The sequence below is a fragment of the Scyliorhinus canicula genome, chromosome 20, assembly GCF_902713615.1.
Source record: "Scyliorhinus canicula chromosome 20, sScyCan1.1, whole genome shotgun sequence".
In the NCBI taxonomy this organism is placed as follows: Eukaryota; Metazoa; Chordata; class Chondrichthyes; order Carcharhiniformes; family Scyliorhinidae; genus Scyliorhinus; species Scyliorhinus canicula.
In genome coordinates, this window is record NC_052165.1 from 52,007,249 (window position 1) to 52,024,453 (window position 17,205).

Genomic DNA, 17,205 nt, shown 5'->3' on the forward strand with positions numbered 1-17,205 from the left:
TTCAATCAAATGGGAGGCACCCAGGTGGCATTGCCAGGCTTCCCAGGTTGCACCAGAAGTGCCAGGGCACCACCCTGCCCAAAGGACGTGCAGTTTGGGGCCTGTGATCCCCTGCGAGACCCTCACAGTACCTTTCTGCCTGGTTCCTGTTTGTGGGGACCAGTACTGAATGGTGCTCGCTCGATGTCTCTGAGGCGACGGAGATAAATTTCAAAGCCTCAGGTACCTTGGGAATCTGCACATTAGGGTGAGTGCACATGCCTCACTCTAATTTGCAGATTTGCCAAAAAGTGAAACCGTCCACAATGGGCGAACATCTTGCGAGATCGCATTGGCTCTTGTGAGGCACTGCGATGGGGGTAGATCCCAGGAGCAGGGTCTTCCGTCTTTTTGCGGCAACGCTTCACTGTAGTGAGCTGCTTTTCCAGCACAGCATGGCCATTGGTTCGTGCTCTTTGAGTGTTGATTACAATTGTAATTAAAGATGTACTTTGTAATCTGTGTTAATCTTAAAAATCTATATGTAATTGTTTAACTCAGGGGAGAGTAAAGGAATAATGCATAATAATCCAATTATTTTCATGTTTAATAAATGCTTTTTTTATTGTTTATAAAACTAATTGATGGTTCTGTGACTCTGTTCCTGAATGTTTTATCAAAAAATGTAAAGTTACTTGGTAGGATTCTCCGTCCCGCCAGACCCGTTTACTGGTGCGGCGTGCCCCCGCCGGCTGTAGGATCCTCCATCCCAGCAGCCGACCAATGGGATTTCCCATTGTGGCGACTCTCATGCCGTTGGAAAATCCATGGGCGTGAGTGCGCTGCAGGTGAAGCGGAGCATACCGCCGATGGAAAATCCCGCATAATCTTTTGAGCTAGGGTTGAATCCTGGGATTTACCCACCCAGTTATAACATCAACTCGGATCATAACACTATCCAATCTGGCGTGTCACCGAACCATACCTTGGGACTTCACAATTTCCCCCTATGCTAACCCTATGGATTTTCCCACTCTCACCCACTTCCAGCTGTCACTCTGGAAAGACAATCCCTCCAAGGAACCATTGCTTAAATCCCATCAAGGGTAATCCAAGATGCAAAAAGTCCACATCAAGCATCAAACCCCTTGGAGACCAAGAGCACCAGAATAATGGAGACCCGTACAGGCCTGCCAACAGCAAACCTTCCTTCCCAACTCTCGTTCCATCTCAAAAAATGACTCAGCTTGTTCCCACACATTCTCTCCGATGCCCCCACTCCATTGAACTCTCTGGTCGGTAGTGACGACCTGCGCACTCACTTCCGATATCCCCTTCAGAGGTGAGGTCACCACCCCCTGCTGTGGCAGAAATTCTCCGCCACCCGGGAATTGGCGGGGGCAGGGTTTCAACCACCTCTTGTGGCAGCGGGATTGGCGGCGCGAGCGGGCCCGCGGGGTCCTGGGGGGGCGCGAGGCGATCGGACCCCGGGGGGTGCCCCCACGGTGGCCTGGCCCGCGATTGGGGCCCACCGATCAGCAGGCGGGCCAGTGCCGTGGGGGCATTCTTTTTCTTCTGCTGCCACCATGGCCTCCACTATGGCGGAGGCGGAAGAGAATCCCCCAGCGCGCATGCACCGGTGGCGACGTCAGCGGCCGCTGACGCACCGGCGCATGCGCGAACCGGTGAAGCTCTTTCGGCAAGCCCCGGTGCTGGGCGGCGGGCGTCAAAGCCCGTTGGCGCCGGTTCGCCAACCACTCCGGCGCGTGCCTAGCCCCCAAAGGTGCGGAGAATTCCGCACCTTTGGGGGGGGATGCCCGACGCCGGAGTGGTTGGCGCCACTCCGCTACGCCGGGACCCCCCGCCCTGCCGGGTAGGGGAGAATCCCGGCCCAGAGTACAATGAGGAATCCTTCATGTAAGAACTATGGTTCAGCCGGTTTCAGCTAGTTGAAGCACGATTTGTAGAATTCCTTTAAATGATGGGGGTCGGCAAGATGAGTTTGGTATGCAGAGACTTGGTTTTCTCGACAGGTTATGGCAAAAATCTTCCAGAGAAACAGGCCCCAAGGTGGCGTAGATTTGATACAGGCTGTTGGCCAGCCTATAGTCCTGTTTTGATGTTCGCAGGTTAGAGTTTAAACAGCAGACTGAGTTGCAAGTTTAAAAAGTAATATTAAAACTTTTGAATGGCTAGAGGTTTATGTCAGATGATGTTATCCATTAATGAGTCAGTTGCAGATTAACAAGCGATTTCTATGCCTCTGGTCAAAATCCATTGTTCACCTTCAGAGATAGACAGATAGGTGGCTTTTAGAACCTCTAGAGGTATAATGAGTTTTATTAGCTCCCTCTTTTGTTATAGAACCATGTTGGGGAGACAGATCATCTGCTGATCACTGATTTAGTTGATTCTAATGTGTCCTCACAATTAGATTCCACAAGGATGAGGATTGAGCTTTTGTCCTGTAACTATTGTTGGAAATTTCCACAAACTGTAGCCAACTTAGGTATCATGTCACCTGTAGCAGCCATCTTTTGATTTAGCAAAGTTCATTTATTAAATAAGCAAAAAGATAAGGCTGGATTTGAACAGTTTGTGATCTCTTTAATATCTTAAGGACATGACATTCTTCTGCCCTCTGAGAAAAAATGAATTCTACTTAATTTTAAAAACACGTGGTCTTGCAAAAGAGAAAGGAGAAATGAGGTATACATTCATTCTCTCATTCACATTTGAAAGTTAAACACACAGCTCACAGATCCAATGTCAGTTCTCTGCTGCATTCTTAATGGATAATACTCAGGAGATGGCATCAATTATGACATTGCCCTTTCCCACAAAGGGCTATAAAAGTAAACTCTAGTGGAACAAGTCAATTTCCCATGGTATTACACATGGCAAGCCAGAGAATATGATATCTTTCTTATAGAATTATAGAATTTTAAAGTACAGAACATCAGTCAGTCCATTGTGTCCATGGTAGCTCTTTGAAAGCCATCTAATTAGCTCTTCTCCCCTGACGGATCCACACAGCCCTGACATTTTTATGGCTTTGGCATCACATTTCTCTTTTTCTCTTCTATTTCTGTCTCACTCCTTCATTTCTCTTCTTCTGTCTCCCTAGCTCTTTTTGTTACTTTCTCTGTCCTCTTCTGTTTGTCTCCTTTTTATCTTCCTTTTCATAGTGTATTGGAAGACAGCTGCAATCAGCAAGATGGGAAGAGATTTCAGGGAAAATGTGGCCTTAAGCAGCTCCCTTCCATCCCCTCTCACCTATGCTTCTCCCCGTAACCTCATTCATGTAGCATTCTTACCCCTTCACTGTTCCACTACCCATTCCCCTTACTTCATCTCCTCAGTCCTGGAACTGCTCCTGCTTCCTCCTCTTTGAAAAATCCTTCTTTTGCTTTACATCCACTGTCACTTTATTATCCTAATCCTCCATTCACTTTTCACCCCATTTCAATTTACTGCCCTCAAGACCTGATGGCAAGACCCTGTCAAATACAACTTCCTTTATTTTCCTATCCCCTTTTGATTTGTTTCTGTCACACTTCAACATTTTACCCAGAAAAATACTTTTCACTGCACCTTGGTACACGTGACAATAAACAAATCCAATCCAATCTAATTTGTTTCAGAAGAGATTTTTGGTTTAAGTTATCATGCCTCTGAAATTCTACATACAATATTGTGTCAAATTGTCGTCAACATTCGATCCCTGCAGAATTGAATCCAGCATACTTCTTGGTCAACTCAGTTTCATATCATTGGAGGCTCTCCAGTGCAACATGGCAGATTTGAGCTTGGGATGCTTGTAAATAATGCAAGCCAGATTTGATAGAAGATTTTACTCAGTTGGCAGGAGAGCAGCAGTTAAGTAGCATTATCTTTGGGCTCAATGCATTAAATGTCTTAATAGTTGCATTGCACAGATTATATGTGTTTTTGTCCCACTTTTTAAAAATGTCTTCAGTTGTAGAATGTGACACAGACAGCTGGAAATGAAGAAAGGTATTGTAAGGAGAAGTAGAAGTGCTCCCAATGACAGTGAGACTGATGCCCAATCCTTCCTTGAAGGGATCAAACAAGGGAAGAAGGAGAGAGAAAGCGAGCGAGAGACTGCTGGGTTTCTATTGAAATAAGTTCAAAAATCTGTCTCCATTCCTTGGCCCTAAGTGCCAACTTTCTCACTGTAGGAACTGAAAACCAATTCTGCAAGGTGTTCCATAACAAGACCAGTAAGCTAAAACACATCACAATCTCCTTTTGCTTTCTTGAACAGCCGAAGCATACACAAATTCGGCACTCATCAAAATTAGCAAGTATACAATTAATCATTTTACTCTTGTTTAAAAGGACACAAACAAGGAATTTTACAACATGTCTAAGTAATTCACCATCTTACCATTGACAATGACTAAACGCAGAACATTACTTTAACATTTTGATACCAATATTTTTCTTACATTAATTGTTCACTGGAAAAAATTTGTCTTCATCCAGTATTACAATAACACTGTTTATAAAATTATTAAATGTTGGGACTGTATCTTTAAGTTTAAAGTAAACTGAAGGAAGTTATGTGACCTTTTATAAAGTCTGCCTGACAAAAAGACTGAATGGTTTGATTGTCAGAGATCTAAAGAAGGTGCAGACTGCTTAACTGGGAATCGCTGCAAGATATTTATACTTGGAGACAAAGGCAGAGCCTGTGTTTTAATAATGGAGACTGTTGCGTCTCTGAAGTTCCAGAAAAGTATTGAGAATATCAGGTTATAAACAGTTGTGCTTTAAACTGTCCATTTAGTTCCAAGATGAAGGAGAGTTGGGCTCTCTCAAGAATAGCTCATTAGCATTTCTACTAAGATACAAGGCTGATGTCATTCACATTACTATAGGGAAGTATGCAGAAAAAAACAATTGTAAACACCAAGGGCGCGATTCTCCCAAACAGGGAGAAATCGTAAGGCTGGCGTCAAAAACGGGCGGGTTTGACGCCAGCCTCCCCCTCCCCGACCGGGAACCGATTCTGGTCCCTGGTCGGGGCTAGCATGCCGCGGCCGTGAACTCCGGCATCGCGGGCTTAACGAATTTCGTTAAGCCCGCTTGCCAGAGTTTGCGACGTCTGACGCGTCACATGACGTCAGCCGCGCATGCGTGGATTGGAAGACTCCAACCCGCACATGCGCGGATGACGTCATCGCGCATTTGCGTGAAACCCGCGCATGCGCGGGCCGGGATGCCCCTCAGCCGCCCCGTGAATTGATACAGCGGGGCGGCGGAAGGACAAAGAGTGTGCGGGAATCGGACCCGCTGCCCGCGATCGGTGCCCACCGATCGCGGGCCCATGGCACCCTTGGCACGGCCGTGGTACTGCCATGCCAATCGGTGCCATGGTTGCCAAGATCCGAACTTTACGGCCCTTTTTACGAACGGCCAGACCAGGTGTGTTTGCCGTTCGTAATAACGGCCGTAAAGGGCTTGGACTTCGGCCCATCGGCCAGCTGAGAATTGCTGCTCGCCGTAAAAAAACGGCGGCAGCGATTCGTGTCGGGAGTCGGGCGTGGGGGGGGGGGGGGGGAGAATAGCGGGAGGGCATCAGACTAGCGTGGCCGTAAAAATTTACGACCCCCGCTATTCTCCGCACCGTCGTGAGTGCGGAGAATTGCGCCCCAAGTTTTCGTCTTGCCTTGGACATCACTAAATATCAAACATTTTTTGGATCTTCATGACTTGAACTGAGGGAGAAGCTAGAGACTAAATAAGTCTCTATAGTTCACCACACAGGAAATGGGTGGGAGCTAATATTTTCATTGGGAAGACCAAGGGCTGGATTCCCCGCCCCGCCGCGCCATTCGCCGTGCCTGGGCGCAGGTGTTTAGAAGCCCGCTGTTTCCTAATACATCTAATAGGTAAAAGTGATAGTTCAAAAAATAGCTATTTAGTATTGAGCCCCTGGTCTATTGAATCACTCATAACCTCAGGTCATTTAAAAACACACATTCAGCATTTCAAGAACAGAGCAGCAAACAGAAATTCTTATGCAGCTAGCAAAATGAATTTGCAAGATAATATAAGCCAAGGACAAGGCAAGCATGTGATAAGAAAGCCAAATCGCATTCCTAGCTTATTCAAGAATTAATTTTAGGTTAATGACAACTAGCCCTCAAATCAAACTCATTTGATGTTAATCCAAACCAATTAGGATTACATAGGGGTGTAATTAGATGGCTGAAGACAGAATGATACAGTATGATGCACTATCAATTATGACGAGACGAGAGTAGAGAGTAATCGGGGCTTTATTACGCAGAGATGTGCAGCCCCCCGCTGCTGCTGCCGAAATGGCTGCAGCTCGGAGAGCCCACACATTTATATTCCGCCTACTGGGCGGAGCCAGCAGGCAGGGATCGTATGCAGTATACACAATGCAACAGTGGTGACTACCACATTCACCCCCTGTTAAAAAAGAGTCCAGCAGGGGTGGGGGAAACTATTTGCATACAGATTGTTGAAAATTTAAGGGGTTACAAATTTAGACGGTCGGGCGACTTGATCCGTCGTTGCGAGCGCCGCAGTTGTGGTGGCGATTCAGGCGTCGGTACGGTCATCAGTGACTCTGGGAGCTTGTCGACCTCATTTTCATCCACAGGTGGGACCAAAGGGAGGGCGGATCGTCCTGGAGCGGGGGTTATAGTGGGGTGTGCCGGGGGAAGGGAGGGTGGCGCCAGGGCAAGGGGGGGATGGGACCTAGCTGGTGCCAGTTTCCTGAGGGAGACTGTGTCTTGGCGGCCATTGGGGTACGCTATATAGGCATATTGCGGGTTCGCGTGGAGTAGCTGTACCCTCTCAACCAACGGGTCCGCCTTGTGGAGCCGCACACGCTTGCGGAGGGGAACAGGTCCTGGAGTTGCCAGCCATGTTGAGAGCAAAACCCCTTAGGTGGACTTCCTAGGGAAGGCAAAGAGACGTTCATAGGGAGTCTCGTTAGTCACAGTGCACAGGAGCGACCGAATGGAGTGAAGGGCGCGGAGGGGACATGCTGCCAGCGGGAGGCCGGGAGATTTCTGGACCGTAGAGGCAGCTGGACGGCCTTCCAGACCGTCCCATTCTCCTGCTCCACCTGCCCGTTTCCCCGGGGGCTTTAGCTGGTCGTCCTGCTCGAGGCAATGCCCCTGTTGAACATTTACTGGCGCAGCTCATCGCTCATAAATGAGGATCCCCGCTCGCTGTGGACGTAGGTGGGGAAACCAAACAGAGCGAAGATGGTGTTGAGGGCTTTGGTGATGGTGGCAGACGTCATGCCGGCGCATGGGATGGCGAAGGGGAATCTTGAGTATTCGTCGACCACATTGAGAAAGTACGCGTTGCGGTCGGTGGAGGGGAGGGCCCTTTGAAGTCCATGCTGAGGCGTTCAAAGGGGCGGGAGGCCTTCACCAGGCGTGCACGGTCTGGCCCATAGAAGTGCAGTTTGCACTCCGTGCAGACCTGGCAGTCTCTGGTGATAGCCCTGACCTCCTCAAGGGCAGATTGCAGACCTTTATGAAGTGATAAAAGTGGGTGACCCTGGGTGACAGAGATCGTCGTGCAGGGTGCGGAGGTGGTCCACTTGTGGGCTGGCACATGTACCTCGGGATAGGGCATTGGGGGGGCTCGTTGAGCTTACCGGGGCGATGCAAAATCTCGTAATTGTAGGTGGAGAGCTCGATCCTCCACCTCAAGATTTTATCATTTTGTATCTGACCCCGCTGTGTGTTGTTAAACATGAATGCAACCGACCGTAGGTCAGTGAGGAGAGTGAATCTCCTGCGGGCCAGGTAATGCCTCCAATGCTGCACAGCTTCAACAATAGCTTGGGCCTCCTTTTCAACAGAGGAGTGCCAAATTTCGGAGGCATGGAGGGTGCGGGAAAATAATGCCACGGGCCTGCCTGCCTGGTTGAGGGTGGCGGCCAGAGCGATGTCTGATGCATAGCTCGCGACTTGGAAGTAAAGTGCCTCATCGACCGCGTGCATCGCGGCCTTGGCAATGTCGGCCTTGATACGGTTGAAGGCCTGGTGAGCCTCAGCCGTTAGTGGGAAAACGGTGGAGTGAATGAGTGGGCGGGCCTAGTTAGGGACCCACTGTGTGTAGTACGAGAAGAACCTCAAGCATAGTTTGAGGGCCTTGGGGCAGTGGGGCAGTTCCATGAGGGGGTGCATGCGATCGGGGTCGGGCCCTAGAACTTCGTTCTGAACCACATAGCCGAGGATGGCCAATCGGTCCGTGCTGAACACACACTTCTCCTTGTTGTATGTCAGGTTGAAGAGTTTGGCGTTGTGGAAGAATTTGGAAAGGTTAGCATCGTGGTCCTGCTGGTCATGGCCGCAGATGGTGACGTTATCCAGGTACGGGAAAGTGGCCCGCAGTCCATACCGGTCACCCATTCGGTCCATCTCTGTTGGAAGACCGAGACCCCGTTAGTGACGCCGAAGGGAACCCTAAGGAAATGGTAAAGGTGTCCTGCCTCAAACACTGTGTACTGGCGGTCCACCTTGCGAATGGGAAGCTGGTGGTAGGCAGATTTCAGGTCCACTGTCGAGAAGACCCGGTACTGGGCAATCTGATTGACCATATCAGATATGCGAAGGAGGGGGTACGAGTCGAGCTGTGTAAACCGATTGATGGTCTGACTTGTCAACGACCATCCTGTTTTTCTCCCCAGTTTTCACCACTACCACTTGGGCTCTCCAGGGGCTGTTGCTGGCCTCGATAATACCTTCCCGCAGCAGCTGCTGGACCTCAGACCTTATGAAGGTCCTGCCCTGGGCACTGTACCGTCTGCTCCAGGTGGCAACAGGTTTGCAATCCGGGGTGAGGTTCGCAAACAGGGAAGGTGGGTCGACCTTAAGGGTTGTGAGGCCTCATACAGTAAGGGGTGGTAGGGGCCCGCCAAATTTCACGGTTAGGCTCTGGAGGATGCACTGGAAGTCCATGCCGATTAGCAAGGCAGCCCAGAGGTTGGGGAGGACGTAGAGCCGGAAGCCGCTGAACTCTATGCCCTGGATGGTGAGGGAGGCGGTGCAGTACCCCCGGATCGCCACGGAGTGGGATCCAGAGGCCAGGGAGATTCTCTGGTTGGTGGGGTGTACTGTGAGGGAGCAGCGCCTTACCATATCGGGGTGGATGAACCTCTCAGTGCTCCCGGAGTCCAGAAGGCAGGATATCTTGTGCCCGTCGACCTTCACTGTTGTCGACGTGGTCACCAGGTTGTGCGGTCTGGAGGCTAGACATGTCTGGTCGGCGGCAGATGCAGGCGATGAGCGGCCCAATGAGGTGCCGGACAAGCGGGGGTCCTGAGGCGGAGAAGATGGTGGCGCCCACAGGCCGCACGTGTCCTGAGGCTGGCAAGATGGCGGCGCCCATGGGCCGCATGTGTGAGGCGAGCAAGATGGCGAGCAAGATGGTGGCGCCCACGGGCCGCACGTGTTGTGAGGGGAGCAAGATGGCGGCGCCTACGGACCGCACGTGGTCTGAGGCAAGGAAGATGACGGCACCCATGGGCCACACGAGGTCTGAGGCGAAGAAGATGGCAGCGCCCGCGGGTCGCACATGGGGGGGGGTGCCAGGGCAACAGCGGCGACTGAGCGGGCCTGGCATACAGCAGCAAAATGTCCTTTCTTACCGCAGGCCTTGCAGAACGCGCTCCATGCCGGGCAGCATTGTCGGGGGTGTTTTGACTGTCAGCAGAAGTAGCACTTGGGTCCCCCAGGGTTGTTTGGCTGCCACGCGGCGCAGACCTGGGGTTGGCTGGCGGAGGTCGCTGGTGGGGTGCACGGTAGGGTGTTCTCTGGCGGGGTCCATGATGCCCAGGAGGGGTGGGCCGTGCGGTTGGGGGCATACGCTTGTATATTGCGTGAGGCGACTGTGAGCAGGAGCGCTGGATTTCTTGGTCGCCACGAGGTCAGGGTAGCCCCTTCTAAGAGTCGCTGGTGGATGTTTCATAGAGAAGTTTCATAGAAATTACAGTGCAGAAGGAGGCCATTCGGCCCATCGAGTCTGCACCGGCTCCTGTAAAGAGCACCCTACCTAAGGTTAACACCTCCTCCCTATCCCCATAACCCAGCAACCCCACCCAACACTAAGGGCAATTTTGGACACTAAGGGCAATTTATCATGGCCAATCCACCTAACCTGCACATCTTTGGACTGTGGGAGGAAACCGGAGCACCCGGAGGAAACCCACGCACACACGGGGAGGATGTGCAGACTCCGCACAGACAGTGACCCAAGCCGGAATCGAACCTGGGACCCTGGAGCTGTGAAGCGATTGTGCTAGCCACAATGCTACCGTGCTGCCCATGTAGGCCGACCCTATGCCTGTAACGAACACGTCTCTAAGTATCAGGTCAGAATGGGTAACGCGGTAGCATTGTGGATAGCACAATCGCTTCACAGCTCCAGGGTCCCAGGTTCGATTCTCGTTTGGGTCACTGTCTGTGTGGAGTCTGCACATCCTCCCCGTGTGTGCGTGGGTTTCCTCCGGGTGCTCCGGTTTCCTCCCACAGTCACAAAGATGTGCAGGTTAGGTGGATTGGCCATGATAAATTGCCCTTAGTGTCCAAAATTGTCCTTAGTGTTAGGTGTGGTTACTGGGTTATGGGGATAGGGTGGAGGTGTTCACCTTGGGTAGGGTGCTCTTTACAAGAGCCGGTGCAGACTCGATGGGCCGAATGGCCTCCTTCTGCACTGTAAATTCTATGGGAATGTTCAGCAGCCAAAACGGCCTGGCAATCACAGTCACTCACTAGGAGTTGCAGGGCACGCCAGAATTCTTGCACAGACTCACCGGGGATTTGATGCCGTGTGGAGAGGAGATGCCTGGCGTAGATTTTGTTGGTCTGCTGAGTGTAATTCTCCTTCAGTAGCACCATGGCCTCAGTGTATGTCGGCACATCCCGGATGACGGGAAAGATGTCTGAGGTCAGCCGCGTGTAGAGGATCTGGAGCTTCTGTGCCTCTGAGGGTGGTTCAGTCGCAGATCCGATGTATGCCTCGAAGCAAGCTAGCCAATGTGTGAAGGCCGACTTGGCGTTGTCTGCTTGAGGGTGCAGCTGCAGGCGATCAGGCTTGTTGCGGAGATCCATCGTTTTAAAATCTCTGCGTCATAAATTGATGCACTATCAATTATGATGAGACGAGAGTAGAGAGGCTTTATTACACAGAGCTGTGGATCCTCCTGCAGCTGCTGCCGAAATGGCTGCAGCTCGGAGAGCCCACACATTTATACTCTGCCTATTGGGCAGAGCCAGCAGGCAGGTAACTAACCCCCGTACCTGTAGTACAGGGGCCTTACCGTAATACCCTTGTATGCAGTATACACAATACAACAGTGGTGACTCCCACACAGTATAACTGTGAGGTTTAGTTGGGTCATTTTTAGCTGGATCACTCGTTCTCTCTTTCCGGAATCAATCTATACTTTGACTTAACTATTCGCTGTCTTTCATATTTCACTTTCTGACTTGACTTTTGAAGTTATTGCAAGCTGTTTGCCGAAGCAAGAAAATCATTTCTGTGATTCTTTGAAAGTTTCAATTGTCTACAAATTGACTTTTAAATGACTCTCAATTGTAATCAATATAAGATAAATAAAACAATTTTTATTTACACCTGAGAAGTTTTAACTTAAATTTCTACTGAGATTTAGTGATTCGCAAAGTGCAGCTGAATCTGGATGGTAGATCGAACAAGGTGGCAGAGGCGGTTAGTGCCCTGGGCAACACCATCCGGACCAGCCAGCAGTACCGAAAAAAACTGCATGACCTCCTCAAGGTGGCCAGGGTGAGTAGACAGCACCGTGCCCTTGGCACCAACCCCCATCCCACACATCCCTAACTCCACTCCTCTAACCTGGAGGACGACCGAACCCGCACCCTGCACTAGATGCCTGCACCCATACGGGCTGCCATGGTCGGATGCCCTGGCCACTGAGACCACCAGCTACCTACCCCATGACTGCATGCAGTAGACTAACACTGGCATTTTCTGCATCCCCCTCCCCCACCAGGAGAAGGCCACCCACAACAGCCAGGAGCGGGAGAAGACAGGAAAGGGAAACGGCAGACCTGTGGTCCCAAACCATGCCAGAGCAGAGGGCACTAGATGTGGTTCTAGGCCCGAAGGAAAGGAAGATTGCAGGGGTGGTGCTCAGCCGTGGGTGAGGAAGTAAGAACCTGCTTAGTTGCATTTCCCCGTGACACATGAGTCAACCCCCACACCACCTTCACCTATGGCACCCCCCTGTCCCATTGTCTAATCATGCGTCTTGTCTGGTGTCTTGCTGGAGCTGCAGGAGATGGGGTGGGACCATCTGATTCCCCCGTCCCCAGCCAATTCCAGAGCCAGGGCCCTCCCATGAGCTGAGCAGCGACGAGAGCAGCTCAGATGGCAACCCTCCACCCGAGACTAAGGACATTCTGGAGCTCGAGTCGGAGTTTCCATCCAACACCCTCCACCATCCCAGAGACATTTGCCTGGGTTGGGCACTTAAGTGAAGAGGCTCCTGGGACACTCTCTGATGTGCACTACACAACTGATCCGGTGCAGAAGGTGGAGGTAGGAACACCCGAGGGGGCGGACTGTCGGAGGGCAGGCCGACCCCAAGAACTAGCTTCTATCCAGACGGGTTTCGGGCTTCTGGAACGGACAGTCCCATTGGTTGTGGAGATGCAGTTGCAGAGCCAGGGACTACATGAGGGATTGTCGGTGAGCATCCAGGACCTGCAGGTGCAGTTGGAGGGGTCCAACTGCGTGCAGGAGCAGTAGGTGGTGCCGACAATGCATGCCACCCAGGCCAACACTGCACAAGTGGCGACCGCGGTGGAGGCATTGGGAGCGACAGTTTTGGCTCTGGATCAGCATGTCCACGGCCTGGGTCATTCTATGCAGGCAGGGCCGAGGCCTAGGACAGGATTTCCGCCTCGCATCAACTATGTGCCAAAGTGACCTGAAAATCACAGCGGAGCTCCTGAGCGTGGCCCAGTCACAGTAGGCCATGGCTGGGAACATCGGCGGCATTGCCCAGGCACTGGTTGGCATGGCACAGACATAGAGGGAGGTGGCCGAGTCCCAGGAGATGGCACAGTTGCTGGATGATGTGACACAGACCCAGCAGGTGGTGGCACAGTGACGGCGTGATGTGGCGCAGTCCCAGACGGAGAAGGTCCGCTCCCTGTGCCCCATGGCGATGAGCATGCAGACCCTGGTCGAGGCAAGAGCGGGCCTCCAGGACTGGAAGTGCCAGCTGGTGGGGGAGTTTCAGGGGATAGCTTTGCTTGCACTCCCCATCCAATGGAGTAGCCTGGGGGCCATGGGGCACCCCGAGGGAGGGGGGAGATGGGGCCCATGCCTGTATCTCCCACAGGGGAAGTTCCAGAAAACCACAGCACCTCGGACTCCCTCACTCCTGTCGGTTTGCATCTGGTGGGCAGCGGGCTGAACAGGGTGGCACCAAGTCACCTGGGATACCTGAGCAGCAGCCGGACCCAACAGGCTCGGTCGTCCCAGAACACATCCGTCAATGTGGACCCAGATCATAGGGCGGGATTCACAGCAGGCCACCTCCAGTCCTGCTGTACCATCTGGGGACTCAACTAGACGTAGCGTTAGGGTCCGTAAGGCCAGAAAGGTGGACGCCAATTAAGTTGGCAGGGGTGCAGGGCACAGTTTAGTTATGGGGCTAGGACACAAATCTGTACACATTTGTTCACATTAAACATGTTACCACTGTTACAACCTGCCTCGGTACTCTGTCAGGTGGGTGTGAGCAGGGTGTGGGCTGGCCAGAGAGGGGATGCGGGGAGGGAATGGGTGGACGTTGTGGGTGGCCCGTGCTCCCCACGCTCCCCCCCGACCATGCCCACCACCGACACCTCAGGGATCCGATGGGCCTCTGTGATGGAATGGCCAGCTCGCATGCATGGATCACCCAGGTGGATGGTGGATTGTGCTACCGTAGGCAAGCGTTAGATCTCGTCATATAATGTAGAGCACCAGAGCTCATCGCAAAGCGGGTTGTCATCATCCTCCATCCCATGGACCAGACCCCTGTTTATTGCCGGCCCAGGGCCCCAACCTCCTAGTGTGGCAGGTATGTGTCACGGAGGGGGTTGCTGGCGCGGGCCATCACCTTGACAGCCACTGGGAGCAGGTGCCCTCCTCCTTACCCCTGTGATGCCAGGTGTCCCATGATCTGGCAGATATGCCGCACTGTTTCTATGATCAGCCAGAGTCTTTGACGGCCAGCCGGTCTGGCAGGTCTTCGAATGACAGGTGCTGCCGGTGCACGCGAGGCCTCATGCGGCGCCTCCTTGGAACCTGCTCCTCCTCAGTCTATTGGGTGGCTGGCTCTCCATCTTGGGTAGCTGCCTCCTGCCCCTCTGTGGCAAGCTCCACTGCTGCACGCTCTGCTGCTGCAGCTTCCTCCTCGTCGAGCAACTCCAGCTCATACAGCCACAAGGCATCCACCAGGCCTGCGGCGACTAGCAGGATGGCCACCATTGCTGATTGAATTCTAATATCCATTGTCTGCAGAGGGTGAAGGGCCAACATGTTAGCATGGTGCGTACCCACGTGCCCATATAGGTCCAACAACCTACATGACAGCCCTTTTTGGCACTGCGGGTCCTGCTCTCACATGTCTCTCCCCCCCACCCCATTCCTGCACCCCTGATCCTGTTGATGCCTGGCACCGTGGGGACATCTAGCCCTGGAGCCTATCCCTGATGCCAGGGTTACCATTGGCTGGCGCTGCCCTTGCCAGCGGTATGCTCAGTGGCCCCTGTCTGGTGCCACCCCCCTAGGGGCTACTGTTGGCGTTGCCCTGGGTGGGCTGCTTGATGCCCCGCAGTGGTGGCTGGGTGGGGGTTAGTGAGGGCACCCATACGGCCGTTGTCACTCTGCAGAACCAGGGGCCAGGGTGGGTGGTCAGTGGAGTGCGCAGCAAGATGGCTGCCTTGCAGACCACGGTAATGGTGGTCGTGCCTGGACACTGCCCCAGTCCAGTGGGGGGTCACCTTGACCACTTGGCCCATTCTGCCATCACCCACCCCCTCCTCTGGCCCTGGCAGGTCCCCCACCCACCCCACCCCAACCAGCCTGGCCAGTGTCCAGCCTGGCAGCCCACAGTCACTCCTCTTTGTGACATACCTCCTCTCTCTGCCTAATCAGCTAGTTTATCATGATTTGTAAAAGCACAAGTGAATTGCACCATCGGGAACTTGGTCCATTGAAGGCGGAGCATTGCGGAGGCCCCGGAGAATACCGGGTCGGGCCCGCTAATGATACGTCAATGGTGTTTACTGTATGTGTGTTCCAGAATGCATTGACGCCGTTATCGAGGTGACGGACAATTGCGATTTGGCGTCAAATCATCGCCTGCCGTCAGATCCAATTCTCTGCCCAATCGCGTTTTTCCCGATTTCGCCGAAGTCTCACAAACTACGAATTTCACCCTAGAACTCTGCAACTGTGCCAGCTTTAAAGTGTCAGATCTGCATGCAGGTTTATGTTATTCTCCAACAGTGATGTCATGACCAATATCAAACGAGAAACTATGGTGACATTGATCTTGTTAGGCCAATATTAAACATACATATAGTTTGGACAAAAGCACTTTCAAGCTAGGCACTTGTACATTGTGGCTATTGGTTTAGAGAGACACAGAAACCAAGAGCTGACCACTCTCCTACCATGTATGGGGCATGGACTTTGAATGGAAGGGAAATAAATGGGGGGTGGGTCGGAAGAAACAATTTACTGATTTAATTTATAAGATAAATACTAATTCAATCTTACCTTGAAGAGCTGTACACCAATACAGGCAAACATGAACTGCAGTAACGTGGTCACTATCACAATATTACCAATGGTTCTCAGGGCCACAAACACACACTGAACAACGTGCTGAAAAGGTAACAAATGTGACTGTTTCAATATTTTCCATAACATAAATGCAATTTGCTAAACCTAAAATCAGAATTAGCAAGTGGCTTCAAAAGATAAATTGAAATGGATTCTGCAGTTCACAGGATAAATAATTTTTACCAAGCTGTGATTTTTTATTTATTTTTTATTCACTGATGGGATGGAAGTGTCACTGGAAAGGCCAATATTCATTGTCTATTGCCATTAATGCACAACTTTATAAGATGATTATGTTTTAAAATGCATCTTCAACTTAAAGTGGAACAGACAATTCTGGAAAGGGTGTAAATAGAATTCCCGGTAAACACCACAATTCTAAGAAGTGCTTATGTGATCTCAGGTTGCCAAGGGGAGAAAAATAGAAACCTATAACTTTGAAGTCCTCTCGACCCACTTGGTTACGCTCACGACCACAGGCTGCCCGATGGAAGACCTCCCCCTTCATGGAGGTGGTTCAGCTGCTTTGGTAATTTTTTCCTTCAAATATTTGAAAGGTGCAAAGATGATGCCTCAAAATGGAGATGCCCTCTTTCTCCTTACATGGCTCGACAAGCAATGACAGGCTCCTTTTGTGCTGGATGGCCTTCTATTGGCCCTCCAGCTTCAAGAGTCCATTTGAAGTCATAACCGGGCAGCGAGTCAATATCTGGCCACTAATTGGCCAATCCAAACAAAATTATGTTGCTACTCCCTATACACTGCATGGTCATGGCCTGCACTTGGTGGCAATTCCAGAATCTCAACCTGAAATGAAAAATCCTGCTCATTATGTCACCTGAAAGGAGAGATTGGGCCCTTCGATTGTGAGAAGAGATGAGGTGAAAAGGTCGATGTTGCATCTCCTGCATGGAATGGTGCTGCAGAAAAGGGTGATTGAAGAGCGGACCAGGGTATATTCATTCAATACGAAGGATGGAGAGGACATGGTTCTCCTAACATGGTTCTAGGAGGGCGTGGAAGGGGTGAGAGCAAAAGTATGTGACATAGAATGGACATGGTCAAGTGCCCCTTCAACCACAGTTGGCAAGTGGGTGAAAGTCTTGGAGACACTATCAGAAAAAAAGTAAGTGACCTCTGGCACCGTTACAGATTACACCCCTGTACATTCACACAACTGTACTCAGAATTCATTCAGCATTAATTTTATGCGCAAATCAATTACCTTCAATCCCTTTGCTCTATTAATGGCTCTTAAAGGTCTCAATACTCGCAGCACTCTGAGAATCTTTACGACTGCTATTGCACTGGAGCTGC

The 17,205-nt window shown here is 51.5% G+C and overlaps 1 protein-coding gene across 4 annotated transcripts in view; it reads right to left on the minus strand.

Moving 5' to 3' along the window:
- cacna1c (calcium channel, voltage-dependent, L type, alpha 1C subunit) overlaps window positions 1-17,205 on the minus strand; it is a 1,225,933-nt gene that overhangs the window by 412,991 nt on the left and 795,737 nt on the right. For all 4 annotated transcript variants that reach the window (XM_038780480.1, XM_038780479.1, XM_038780478.1 and 1 more), the window contains 2 exons: window positions 17,114-17,201; window positions 15,823-15,930 (listed from right to left, as the gene is read on the minus strand). In XM_038780480.1, coding sequence (XP_038636408.1) covers window positions 15,823-15,930; window positions 17,114-17,201 — 196 coding nt within the window. The remainder of the gene's footprint in view (window positions 1-15,822; window positions 15,931-17,113; window positions 17,202-17,205) is intronic.